Here is a 15,047-nt window from a genome sequence, read left to right as displayed (position 1 = left end):
CGCTGTAAACCAGTAGAACAAATTCCTTTATTTAGTCTATTCAAAACCTTATTTCGAAAGGTGTACCACAGGGTACGGATGGTTTTAGATGTCTTTCTGTAATACGTAATAATACATAGAAATGAACTACGTAACTAAGTGAATTTTTGCGTTCTAATTCTACAGAGTTCGAAAATCCACCCGTACCCAGTAGACAGCCTATTTAATGGGGTCATTTAGAAGGAATTTATTTCGAAAATAAATGGAATAATTAAACATCACATGTTAAGAAAGTATTTTCAAAACCATTAAAAATATTTAAGAACGCACAAATGAAGGGTTCAGAACCATAGGGGGCCAAGCGCCATTTGCTAAAATCGTAGAAAACAAGGGTTAAAATGAAGTTATTATCATAATTCAATGGAATAATATAGCAAACAATATAAAGTATACACATTAAAACTAAATGATATGTCACTGTTCATTAAACTATGGTATTCACTTGACTTTAACCCTTGCTTTCTCCCTTTTTAATAAATGGCGCTTGGCCCACTATGGTTCTGAACCCTTCAAATATAGATGAATACCCATATCTTGGTATTACTGATAATTGACAAAAACTGTAATTCATAATTTTAACAACGCCTGAGAGCATATCCCTTAGTAGCATCTCTTCTGCTAATAACGCTGTATCATCAGCAAATCTTGTGCATTTAATTCTTCATCCTCCTACTATCACTCCTCTCATGTTCTGAGAACTGTTCTTCAATAAATCCTCCAAGTAGATGTTGAACATTGTAAGTGATAAACAACGATGCTTAAAAGTTGCTTCTGTGAAGACCTCTAGATCACATTTTTAGACACAGTAACACTTTCTTCTTAACTCATATAGCTAATTATAGAGTAACAGACAGGGAGCGAAACTTCTTGCCAGATGGAAGAGAGGAATGTGGTTTCAGGTTACAGGTTGGTTCACGATAAACCGAGAACGGAAACGAGCACGAGAAAGGAAATATTGTTAAAATAAATTATTTAAATGTGAGCAATCGCAAGTCCCTCTACCGTGTACAATGGAAGACGGCGTGGGTCGTGCTCCGATAAACTACTATGCCTTAGTTGTTCGTTATTTACTTGTTTTGTTTTGCAGTCGACGACTAATTATATTAATTGGCTATTTTACGACGCTTTATCAACAGCGACGATTAACTTACATCATGGGCTACAGATCACAGAATTCCGTATTAATTTCGAAAAAAAAAAAATCGTGATAAAAATATTATATTTCGCGTTTTATCGCTAATTAATTGTAAGATAATCGCAATAATTTCTTATAAATTGGGATGTGTGTTACCTATGTGTCAGAGAAGTTGCATAGCAAGTACGTCGTTCATTCTGAAGAGTACTTACTCATACGTAAGGTAACGCCGGTAGTGGCAGGAATGTGAACTGTTTGGAAACATGTACTAAGGTGGGTTTTTTTCTTACTGTCGGGATGTGGGGAGAGGGTTAAGACGATTTCTTACGTATTTGTTGACATTAACTTCGACGGTGAACATGGACAAGGAGCATTTGATTTGTATTGTGGAATGTTGCCGTACGCAACCGATGATAACAAATACCCTGCGTACGACTTGCCCGCGCAAAACACAGTTCGAAAGAGGTTATGGTAGCACACAGACCGTACAGACCGCCATCTGTTGCTACGACGTTCAAGTTATACCGTACACGTTCTCAAGTTCAGATTGAACGTCTTCATTAATAGGCAACTTCTCTGACAGAAAAGCTGAAACTCGCTTCATATCGCTGACTCACAACAGTGACGTCATGACACACTTTGAAATGAACACCCAGTAGTCAAGCAACAGAATACCCGTTTCATCAGACAACAAATTTCGTTTCCTGGTAATGAATCATACTTATAGCACCAAAACGTTGGATGTATCTGTATCTAGGGCACTGTGCATATATCCAAAAACATCGTAATTCAGAATCAAGATGTTTTAGATGCTGTGCACACGGTGTTCAAAGCGTAGCCTTCGATCCTAGTGGTATTCACAGCTCAAAAGTTTGGGTCGTGCCCAAGGAGTAGATGTGTGCTGTTGCTTAAACAATTCAACAGACGGGAAAAATGTTTTAGTTTTTCTTAAAACAGGAAAAACTCTGCCAAATATAAGACACGACCTAGTTTCTTCGCGCGTATGGGAAAACTTTACAACTTATTTATGATCGGAATCCTTTACAATCCTTCTGTACTGAGAACGCAGATAAATCGATAAAACGAAATAAAAAATATATGAGACAAAATCTAGGTTAACATAGATTGCCCCTCGTACATACATTGGTATAACTAACACATAGCACATCTATATTAAAATTACTTTCAATTACAAGCGTTATTTGATTTCAAAAGCATGGAGCTATTTTAGACCAAGGCAAACTTACATCAGAATTATCTCGCAGCGGGCCTTTCTCTTTGAGATCTTAGAGGTCTATATTCGACCTACAAGGAGAGGAAAGATGTACGTTTTGACATTAAAGGTTTACACTGAATTCACTCGTAGTATCGTGCAAACAAAAGTGTAAGATGAACTTCCTATCTCGTGGTTTTCCGAACGATCCGTCCCCATGAATGAACAAACGACACATAGGGCAGAGTCGGGTAGTATCGACATCGGGTAATATCGGACAATGAGTTTCATCTACCACACGATGATAGTACCTGATTGACATGGTTACGTTTCTGTGATGTCACATAGAATTTTTTTTATTTTATTGGGTTATTTTACGACGCTGTAGCAAAACCTAGGATATTTAGCGTCTGAATGAAATGAAGGTGACATTGCCGGTGAAATGAGTCCGGGGTCCAGCACCGAAAGTTACCCAGCATTTGCTCGTAATGGGTTGAGGGAAAACCCCGGAAAAAACCTCAACCAGGTAACTTGCCCCGACCAGGATTCGAACCCGGGCCACCTGATTTCGTGGCCAGACGCTCTGACTGTTACTCCACAGGTGTGGACTGTCGCATAGAGAAACGTAACCATGTCATTCAGGTACTACCATATGGTGGTAGATGAAAGAAATGCACTGTCCGATATTACCCGATTTCCGATACTACCCGACTCTCCCGTACATAATTTTGCATAGCGTACATACATACAGAATGAACCGTAAGTGTTGCCATTATTTCAGGGGCTTATTCTCTGATATGTCCCGCGCCCTGGCGTCGCGGTCTAAGGCATCCTGCCCATGTCTCGCGTTAGGAATGCGGGCTGGTTCGAGTCCTCATGGGAGAAAAAATTTTCTCATGAAATTTCGGCCAGTGTATGGGACCGGTGCCCACCCAGCATCATGATGCACTTGGGGAGCTACGATAGGTAGCGAAATCCGGTTACGAATGCCAGCTATTATGGCTGGGGGGATCATCGTGCTAACCACACGACATCTCCATTTTGGTTGGATCATCGTCCATCTCTGATTCGGCATGTGGGCTTGAGGCCAGCAGCCGGCTGGTCGGCCTAGGCCCTTCACGGACTGTAGCGCCACGGATTATATTTCAAACAACAATGTTTCATACAATTTTGCTCGTTTTTGCTTCCTTTTCCTGATAAAAACTGTTTTATATGAAACATTCCATAGTGTCTTTTGGGAAAACCATTCATTTAATTCCCAATAGGCTCAGGCAATTTAAGAGAGCAGTGTCTTATGATAGTAAATGACTGAAAGAATTTTAGTTTTGTCCTTTAAATGTGCAGAAATTTCATCCTAACAAATGTAACTTTTCGTTCCGAAAATAAATTTTTAAATGTTACATTTGCTCGGATGAAATTTCTCAACATTTAAAGGATAAAAGTAAAATTCTTTTAATCATTTATTATCATAATACACTGCCCTCTTAAATCGACTGAGCATATTGAGAATTAAATCAATGGCTTTCTCAAAACACGCAATGAAATGCATCATATTATAATAGTATATTCAGATACAAGGTTGGGATATCTCGATTTTGTAATGCACTTCACAAACATGTACTATAGAAAATTTTTTGCTCTATCATATTTTTAAAATTGTTAATACAATAAACATAGAAAATTTAGAGTAATATTATTTCAAAGCCTTCGCAAAACTGCACTGTAATGGTAACTAAGTAACAAGTTCACTTAATGCGTCTATTTTAGTATAGCTTTATGTTATGAAGAATGGTTTCCTAGCAACAAGTTTCTATGTGGGTAAAGTAACTTTTAAGGCCTAACAACAATAGCTGTAAATACAGAAAAAAAAACACGAACGTCCAAAATAGTAATCTATATTGTAATATAAGTGTTAAAAGGCACTTATTGCGCATCCGAGAGTGATAGTTGATTTTATTAAAACATATTTTAGAAGGTATAGAGATTAATTGAACATTATAATGGAATTTGACGAAATTGATGAAGATTTTGGAGGAACTTCACTCGAGGTGGTTGAAGCGACAACTAGTATAAGGAAAGATTTTCTGCCTGAGAAATGCAAAAAAAGGTAACAGCGAGAATATTATTTATTCACAGCTTGATACAAAAAGAAAAATGTCAGGAAAATTAGTGGAGAGTGTGATGTTGGAGCATTTTCTGGAGAAATCTAAGCTAACGAAATCTTCAACATTATGCTCTATTTATTTCATGTTAAGTCCTCGTTTTATATCTGAGCCATAGTGTTGATATATTATACGAGGGTGGATCGGAAAGTAACCCACAATGATTTTTTTTTCTGTGTTGGTATTGCGGCTGGGATGTTGACATTTCACCGAGATACGAGGCGCATCCAGAAAGTAAGTTTCCCTATTTAAAAAAAAAAAGAACACACACTTTAAGGAAAACACTTACTGGCAACAGGTACAGCAATGTTTCAGCTATTTTTCAACATAGCCACCATCAGAATTGAGACACTTGTCGTATCGTGGAATCGACTTTTGTATCCCTCTGTCGTAGAATGCTGCCGCCTGTGAATGGAACCAGCGTGTGACAGACGTCTTCAGCTCTTCGTCGTTGCCAAAACGCTTACCGGAGGACTGGAATTTCTTGAAAAAGAGAGGGAGAGAGAGAGAGAGAGGAAGAGGAAGAGGGAGAGGGAGAGAGAGATGTTCGGCCCATAGACCTCGCAGCTGCCGATGAGAGCTGGCAATGCTTTGTGCATTAAAGTACTTTATCACCGACCGAACCTCGAGGCGGCGGGAGAAGGAATAAGAGCTTCAATTTCGAACCACTGCTGCCACGCTACTGGCACCAGGCGGGACCTGTCCGGCTGGCATATGATTGATACGTCATAGATCTGTTACGCATGAGCAATTGACACGGCTAATTACGTTTACTTTCAAGGGGAAAAAATCAGGAAACTTACTTTCTGGATGCCTATCGTATATAATCTTTTCGCTGTAAGAAAAATCCCAATATAAACAGTAGCACGTGACTGAAGTGAGGCTTTATTGGCCGCTGTTTGGCGCCATAGATTCTCAGTACATGTTCCCGTCTACTGTTGTACATTCAGTTTCATGTTAAACATTTCCCGTTACTCGTCAAGTAGGTCTAACCTCACTGCTATGCATTCATTTACTTAGGAAACATTTACTTTATAATTACTGTGGTTAAACTCATTTAACTTATTATGTACATTTAAGACTATTTGTTTTTCTCCGCTATTGAGAGGGTTTCTACTCTCAAGTTTAATAACCAAACACACCGAGGATGCAGAAGCCATACTTCAGTACCACGTGCTTACAACGTGAACAACTACGAGCTCAAGTGACGCCACCTTGTTACAAGAACAGACTACCTCGGTGTTACTGTTTGTATTCATCCGCGTTCATAGTATATAACAAAATATAAAAGTGCTTTTCTTTTACATATCGTTTTACATATCAGTGAAGTTATATGTCTCATTGTATTTAACAACTAGAATTTAATTTTTTATTTTCATACTAGCCGTACCCTTGCGCTCCGCTGCACCCGTTAGAAATAAATATAAAGTAATTACATAATTAAAATAGGACATTTGATCCAGGGAAGATTCGTGTTTGATAGAAGGATGAATCGTTTAATATGTTACTTAATTTAAATTGTATTTAAATAATTAAAATGCGATCATTTTGTCCAGAGACCACTCATTTGGTGCAATGACAATTCCTTTGACAAGTTTCTTCATTTTTATTACATGCATCCATACTTTAATGAAGACTGACATATCATTTAGATTTAATGTGTATACTTTATTTTACTTGCTATATGTTTCCATTGAATTATGATAATAACTTAACCTTAACCCTTGTTTTCTACGTATTCAGTAAGTGGTGCTTGGCCCACTATGGTTCTGAACCCTTCAAATAACTAAAATTATATTATATAATATTACATTAATATTATATTATATTATATTATATTATATTATATTATATTATATTATATTATATTATATTATATTATATTAAATATGATAATATATCAGAAGTTACTGTAATAACAGTATAGCATTATGTCCATCTAGGGAAACTACACTTTCCAATGGTGAAATAATAATTAATTATACAAATCGGTTAATTTAGCTTCCGATATTACTTCATACAAAGACAGAAACATTCTCTGTAGGCTGTCTTTCATAGTTTTCGATTGTCGCTGTCCAAGGCCCCTTATAGACGAAGTCATTTCTTTTCTAATTCATTACACGGCCTTAGATGGCAGTTGTTTTAATTTTAAAACTCATTTATCTCATTAAACATCAGTCCTATAAAAATTTTTCAAGGAATAAAACTTATCGCCAATTATTTTTAAAGAAACCTTTGTTATTTAAAATTTTTCACAAAAATCAATAATAAGCTAGATATTTCGATTTATTTAATTCAGGCCCCCTTATAACCTTCCTTTCAAATAATGTATTTTGAATGCCATATAGCCTAAAATCTAAGTTACAACGAACTTAATTTATATTCCAATTTTCATCGAAATCCGTTCAGCCATTATCGCGTGAAAAGGTAACAAACATACAGACAGACAGACAGACATACAAACAGAAATTTAAAAAAACCGATTTTCGGTTTCAGGGTGGTTAATTATATATGGTAGAACCAATTATTTTTGGAAAATCGGAAATTACCAGAAAAATTTCGGCTACAGATTTATTATTAGTATAGATAATACAAGATTATAGTTTCCACATAAGGACTATATTTTCCTGCGTCGTGTGAGTGTTTCGACTGTGAGCCAATCACGGGTATGACAGCCACGTGCTTGTGTTTACATTAGGATTTTTCTCATAGCGAAAACAGTATAGTTTGAAGTTTTGACTACAACACAATTTGTTTTGCATGCGCAGCTCTAGCGAAAGAAGTGTGAACTACGCAACAAAGATGGCGCGCATGTCACTGTCGTCAACTGGTGAAGAGCAACGAAGTGTTGTGCGATTTTTTTGGCTGAAGGACATAACCCGAGTGAACTTCACAGGGACACGTGTGGCGTGTAAGGGGAAGACTGAATGGACAGTAGCAACATTTCCAGGTGGTGGGCATTCTTCACAGACGCCCGTTGGAGGGGGAGGGGGAGAGGGAGAGGGAGGGGGAGGAGAGGGAGATGGAGGGGGAGAGGGAGAGGGAGAGGGAGTGTGCGTGTGTGTCAGTGTATGTGTATACGTGTGATTCGGATTCCGCATACTTCGGATAGATGGCAGGACTGTGACCCACGTTAAAGATGCACACCACTTCGGCGGGCCACGCTATGCAAGATGTGTATTTGTGCCGAGTTATGTCGTGTATTAAGGTTGAGTGTATGTGTAAACCTTCGGGTAAGTGTAGTGCAGGAAATGAATCAGGATGATGAAGAGAGAAGGGGAAACCCGGTGCCGGCACGTAGCCTACACCTGTCGAATAGCACCAAGGGGGCCATCAGGCTTAACGTCCCCGTCCGACGGACAAATCACTATCAACGTGACATAAGCTTTCTCTTTATATGCACTGTGGAGAGATTTGGGATTTAACCCAGGCATATTGGTGCACAATTTAGTGATTAGAAGTTGTGCACTGCCATTTATCCTAGTCCCGAACCCGCCTGGAAACTAACCCGGGCCGACTAGTCTGAAGCAGACGCGCTACCGCAGAGCTAACTCGGCGGACTAGGAAGTACGACGTTGTCCGTCTTTCTTACATTTTATTCACCTTACGAGTGTTGACTGTATTGTTGTATACAATTCTTGGCAATGGTAGCATCAGCTGTAACTATAACATGATCCACATAAGCTCGAGTAGTAGAATTGATAGAAGAAAGATTGTGTTATAGAGGATTCAAAGAAATATCGAAGATGTGCACAGACAACGGGCGAAATTTTCGGCAGAATAGATCACAGAGGATTTGGTGTGTATTATTTGCTGTTAGTGTAGTTTCCTACATCTAGTGTGGACAGTGAGAGAGACTTGTATGAGTACCACGAAAATACTCAATCACAGTTTCACAAATCTTCGCGTGTAAGCAATGTACAGAACATGCTTAGTGTATATTTTGGTGATGCTAATGTGTGATATGTCCCGCGCCATGGCGTCACGGTCTAAGGCATCCCGCCTAGGACTCGCGTTACGGAATGCGCGCTGGTTCGAGACCTCATGGGGGAAGAAATTTTCTCATGAAATTTCGGCCAGTGTATGGGACCGGTGCCCACCCAGCACCGTGATGCACTTGGGGAGCTACTATAGGTAGCGAAAATCCGGTTTCGCAAACAAGCTGTAACGGCTGGGAGGATCATTGTGCTAACCACACGACATCTCCATTTAGGTTGGATGATCGTCAACCTCTGCTTCGGCATGTGGACGTGAGGCCAGCAGCCGGCTGGTCGGTCTTGGTCCTGCAAAGGGCTATAGCGCTATGGATTTACTTTTACTTTTAATTTGTGATATCGTGATATACGTAAGCAAATAGAAAAAAATAAAAAGTTTTATATTAAAAAAACATAATATATTTAATTGACATAATGATATATATATATATATATATATATATATATATATGACTACTATATACTGATATTGTAAGTTATCTTGAACCTTACATCCCCTAAGTGTGTCTTTGGAACTGCTCGGTACGGCATGTACTCATCAATATGTACATATTCTTATAACAATATTTTACAAGCTTATTATTTGAATTTTCATTAATTTATAATTATACAAAATCCATATCCCTATCATTGGTGCCATCATCGCTTGGTCCAAAATTAATTATTTTGTCAATGGCATCATCCATTCGGAATTATCTTCTTAATCGTAGGTACTACTTTCTGAACAAGATAGAATTCTTCGATTGTATCCCGAATAACATGTTGATCGAAGTCGTCCACTTCAACTTTACGCAAGTCTAATTCTGGAATGAAATAATATGTTTAGTAGAACTGTAAGAAAATAATAACTTGCAACAGTAATTCATTATGTCGCTCTCAATACACACACTATTGTGCATAACTATTATAGCAATAATTTCTAAACATGACATACATTTCTTTCCCGGAGTAGTGTGAGGTTCATTCGGTTCTAATTCAATATTAATTCTCTTCACGGAACTAATACTTTTGCCAGAGTATTTAGCCGCTCTCTCATATTCTTTAGCAAGAGGTTCTAGCAAACATTTGTTTAATTTTTCCTCCTCGCAACGCTTAATTTTATTATATTTGCGATAATTTCTCTTTCTCGGCTATGGATAACAGCGTTACTTTTTCTCCGCGGTGGTGCGATTTCACCATAATTACTACCCTGTGGTTGCTGCTCCATGGTAACACTACTGGTACGCAGTGAAGGAAATAGCTCTATGTTTCTTGACAAGAGATTATGATGTGGAGCATGCGCAAACAACTCAGTTGGCTCCACCCACGTTACGCGCTTCCTTCCCTCTGCCCCTCTGACCCCGCTCAGGACGTTCAAGATAACTTGCAATGACAGTATTTTCCTAAGAACCTTATTCTCAAACACCCTTAATCTCTGTTTCTCTCTCAAAGTGAGAGTCCAAGCTTCACAACCATATAGAACAACCGGTATTATAACTGTTTTATAAATTCTAACTTTCAGATTTTTTGACAGCAGACTAGATGACAAAAGGGATCTAGCATCTACGGGCTGGAATTTATCTGTCGCTTCCACAACAGAAGACTATAGCATCTCCTCCGCGCAGATGAATTCCAAACCTTGATTATAAAGAGAATGAGACTTCCTCTATATTTGAGAGTTGTTCGTAAATATCAGAAATAATATATTACATGAATTTTCATGCGGGGCTGAGCCGCTAAAGCGCCAAAGGACGAGACGCCCCTGGCGTAGCATGAAATTTTGAGCAAGGGAAGCTAACTCACGTTGTCTTTCATGTATGAGGAAACGTATTGCAAAAATATAGTCTTAAAATAGATAGTAGTCGATGTGAAATCAGCAGTTAGAAGATTGGTTGGAACCTCATAAATAACACCAATAAGGCATCACCTCAGATGGTAGTAAAACATGATTTCATGGTTTACACATATCTCTAAGAAATAGACACATTGATATAATTTAACATTAGCTCACTCCCTATTATATTTAGAGAAATCACAATATTAACGGTCAATAGATACAGTGTTACTAAAATTACGTCAGTCAACGTTAAAATCTTTATCAGAAGATTATTTTTGACTACATGAATTAGTGTCAGGAACTGTTATTTCACTCATTATTTATTATATCAGCCACACTGCACACTAACACTTCAACTGAACACAACTCACGAAAGGGGTAACTCGAAAGCTAAATTCCTTCCAATGCCAAAGCTAGCTTCTTGCGAGACTTGCGACCAGGTTAGTTTAGTTAGATAGGAATGGAAAATCTGCGGGTTGGGTTACACAGAAGAATGCGTGAAGGAAACGAGTTTACTTGTAGTGCAGTGGAGGGGATTGGAAGCTGGTGTGTGAAGGCTTCATGTTTACTGCTGCATCACAAATCATCCTGAGCTGCCGCATCACAACATTTAACGCGTAAATATAATTTTTTTAATTAATAAATAATTTGTTCATAAACTGCAGGTTTGTTATGGAGTTATTAACTGGGGAAGCTGAGCTTTTTAGCTTACATTGACGCTATGCCACTGACAATATTACACATATCACAGTTTTACCAATCTTTACTCTATTCAAATTTGCCTGCAAATGTCCAATATGAAACAGAATATGAATGAGTATTAAATACAAAAACAAATAATAAATTATAGCTCAAAATGCTGGAAAATAATTAATTAAACATAACTGTAAATAGAGCAAACTAACATTGAATTTTATTACGTATCAACTGTGCAGAAATGGTTACACAAATGTAGGTACAACTAATACAGAAGTGTGGATTGAATTAGGGCCTATAGACGAAATAATACCGAAATATTTATGTAAATATACAAATACTAGTGTCAAAATTTGAATGATAAGGAGGAAGGCAGAAAATAGGAAAGATTGGACATAGTTGGGATTGTAGTGAAAGACCTGCCCTTGGACAGAACAATATGAATGAATGAATACTAAAACGTGCCTGGAAGAATTTTGACTACAGATTTATTGCGTGCCCACTTACCATGGACCTGTGTAGTAGGATACTAAAATTTGTGAAGTCTTTCTTTCTATCGATACAAATTTCATGTACTTGAGATTCATTGAACATACCTAAGTTACAGGTATTCGAAATCCTAAAGGTCCTTTTTATAACCCATGTCTCGCATCAGCGGTAACACGAAGTGAAGTGTGTTACGAAATTAGGTAGATTTACCCTACTTTTAAGTCTTGCTCGTGGCCGCGCAAGTTCGTGACTCCGAGATTTCCAAAATAGTGTAATACTTACTCATAGACCGCCTTGACGTATTCGGATTCCGCGTTGTCCTGCGCGAATATCGGAGTGCCCATGGCGGTCTCTGTAACATAATACACACGTTTAGGAGCAGAAGTAGGATTCCTGGTGTACTGCTTTACATTATTGATCAGCAGAGAGAGCATTTGGTGTACGTAAACCGTTGAGTTAACTGCTACACGCACTATATCACAATGTATTAGGAGGCAAGGAAGGGAGGAGGTGAATGTCATCGTGTCGCTACAACAACGATTGGAGTACAGTTCCTGCAGCAAATTATCTTTACTGTTCAGTAATTTCACTTTATAATATTAAATAACTTATTGTTTATATTATGCATTTAATTACAACATACAGTATATAGTTCTGTGTTATATGATATTAATCTAGCTACATAAGAACAATATATTGTATATAAATACAGCAACATAGAAAACATAGTATTTTACTTTGTACTACTTTGCTCTTCTTCATGACTGCATTTGTACAGTGCACGACAATATACTTAATTACGCTTTTCTGCTTTCATTTCGTCAGACCACAATAATCGCATTGATTTTTCAAACAGAGCTGCAATGGTAACATGATTTACTTTCTATAGCTCTTCGAATGTCAATAGAAACTTTTTGCCCACACCTTGGGTTTGAAGAGCCCCAACAATAACATTAGCAACAGATCTGTTTGCAATATTTTTCGTTTCGTCTATAGATATCCACAATTTTTCATCTTTAAGGTTTCTGTAATTTCACGTAAGACATCTTCGTAACATTTTGCTAAATAACCCGTACGCAGAGTAAATTGTTGGGGTAGTGTTCTACCTGTATATTTTTGCAAAAATGATCTGACACATGGATGTTCCAGTGTTTTAAATAGAATATTTGCCCTAACGAACATGTCGCACAAGGCTTGTTAAAAATCACATTCCACATTTGAACCCATGGGAATAGCTTCGACTTTTTTCGAATTCAACAACTTAAAGCATTCCTTGTGTCTTTTAGAGTTGTAGTGTTTTTGTACATGGTGTCACTTGTTCCCCAGTAGATCGACTTTACATATCATGCATGTAAGTTTTTCACCATCCGTGGAAAGTGCTACGATCGGAACTCCTCAACAAATCGCTACAATTGTACATGCTGAGGCTTCTTTTCTTTTGGCATAACGTAAACTATGTTGTAATGCAAAGGCAAACAAATGCTTTGCACTTACGGTAAACACAAATAGAACTAATTAGGACTGCGATAGGAAAAAAGTGAATACAGGAAATAGTGTAGAATGACCAATAAAGTAGAATATGCAGAAAACAGGAAATTCAAATACGCCAGGAAATGCATAGGTATTGAAAACTATCTAAGGCAGCACGTATAACATCAGAGAGCTCTGCGCGTACAAGGGCTGTACCTTGTAGTTAAGACCCCTTTCCTCACCTCGTGACGTAATCAAAGCTCTCGGTATAGTAAACTTGTGTCCACTGATAACGTACCCCATCTGCTCTCTTTGTTGATCAGTTTCGCTTGATCTTAACGTCGTGTTTTCTGAAATAAAGGAAAATAAAGAAGTTTGTGCATGTGTGTGTGTGTGTGTGTGTGTGTGTGTGTGTGTGTGTGTGTGTGTGTGTGTGTGTGTGTGTGTGTGTGTGTGTGTGTGTGTGTAGCTAATGTCTAAACACTTCACATGCGTGATTCGGGTCCTACATATTGCAGACAGATGGCAGGGCTGTGACCCAATTCCAAGGTGCACACCACTTCGGCGGGCCACGCTATGCATGATGTGTATATCTGTGGAGAGTTATGTCGTGTACTAGGGTGAGTATATGTGTAGTATAGTGTAATGTATGGAATGGATGAAGATTTTGATGAAGATGAAGGGAGCAGGGGAAACCCGGTGCCGACTTGTAGCCTACTCCGGACACACTGGGCAATCGTTTCCCTAAGCTCTTCTCTCTTCTGGTACTTAAGGACGTCGTAACAATAGATATTTTAGGTTACTTTGCATATACTGATAATGTTAATAACGGTGGGCCATATTGTCTGCATCTGCTAACCTCTATGCGATATTTATTACATGAAATAGTTAAGTATTGTGTAAACGAGGAACTGAAATTTAAATATAAATATGACTGTGGTAAAAGATAATTAGATGAATATAGCAGCAAGGACGATTTATATACACTTGTTTATTATAGAAAAAAAATGAGAATTTCTATCTTAGCATGTAAACAAGTTTTGAATGTGTAAAAATTAAATGCGATAGGGTGAAAACTTGCACTAAAACCAGAAGTAAGTGTAAGTTAAACCAACGTTGAATAATTATATGATAGAAAATTTGTTATTAAATTGTGTAAATATTGTGTATTATCATTATTTGTGAATGTATCAGTTTTAAGATTAAGTTTATGTACTTTTGAACTATTAATAAATAATATCAATATCAATATCAATAATAACGGTGGGCACTACTTGCCACCTAGTGGCAAAATAAGCGCTGATTGAGCAGGCAGTGTATGCAGCCATAAGATGCGATCCAGCAGGCAGTGGTTAAAGTAGTTAAGTCTGCTAGTTCTGGTTATATCTACTCACCACAGATGATATCCAGGGCGCACTTGGTGATGTAGGGGTACACGTCGAAGCCCTGGGATCCGACCTCCTTTTGCAGCTTGTCCACAAGAATCTCGCTCTTCTCCGCGAACACCTCCACAAAACTCTCCAGGATCTTGAAGTGGAAGGTTGGGGTGATCATCTTGCGGTGAGTGTGCCATTTCTGACCTGCATACCAGTGAATTGCGTTGTGATCGATTATTTTGATAATTCCAAACGAGCGTCGTATAGTCAATCAACCAGCTCATTGACACTCGATTAACCTACGTATGAGAATCTGATCATACTGATAGTACATAGTATGGTGCTCTAAATGTAATAATCGATACCGTAATTTTTTTTCTCTTATGTTAATTTGTTTATCCTACGTTCATTTTTTTACCGTCATCTCTGCTTCAATAGTAAGGCGGTACTCATGCATATTTCTGTTTATTATTGTATAACCTGAAATGTTTAATTTTCTTCTATAATTCATTTGTTTTATTCCTACCATCTCTGTTAATTCAATTAATGGCAGTTCATTATGTTTCTATAACCTGAAATGTTCAGTTGTTTTTAAATAAATTAAATTTCAGATATCCGCGTTGATCTCCTTGCAATAAAGGTAATAAAATTTATGT

General features: G+C 37.8%; 1 protein-coding gene and 1 long non-coding RNA gene across 2 annotated transcripts in view; one reads left to right on the top strand and one right to left on the bottom strand.

Annotated features, from left to right (window-relative positions):
* LOC138712134 (cytochrome P450 4C1-like) overlaps positions 1 to 15,047 on the bottom strand; it is a 70,223-nt gene that overhangs the window by 34,883 nt on the left and 20,293 nt on the right. The window contains exons 5-6 of the mRNA XM_069843597.1: positions 14,410 to 14,595; positions 11,828 to 11,897 (exon numbers count right to left, since the gene is read on the bottom strand). Coding sequence (XP_069699698.1) covers positions 11,828 to 11,897; positions 14,410 to 14,595 — 256 coding nt within the window. The remainder of the gene's footprint in view (positions 1 to 11,827; positions 11,898 to 14,409; positions 14,596 to 15,047) is intronic.
* The window catches only part of LOC138712145 (uncharacterized), a 204,356-nt gene that overhangs the window by 179,016 nt on the left and 10,293 nt on the right, over positions 1 to 15,047 (top strand). The gene's annotated exons all lie outside the window — the stretch shown is intronic.

Source organism: Periplaneta americana, chromosome 13 (assembly GCF_040183065.1).
Source record: "Periplaneta americana isolate PAMFEO1 chromosome 13, P.americana_PAMFEO1_priV1, whole genome shotgun sequence".
In the NCBI taxonomy this organism is placed as follows: Eukaryota; Metazoa; Arthropoda; class Insecta; order Blattodea; family Blattidae; genus Periplaneta; species Periplaneta americana.
Note: the sequence above shows the minus strand (reverse complement) of the source record. Positions and strands in the feature narration are given on the sequence as shown.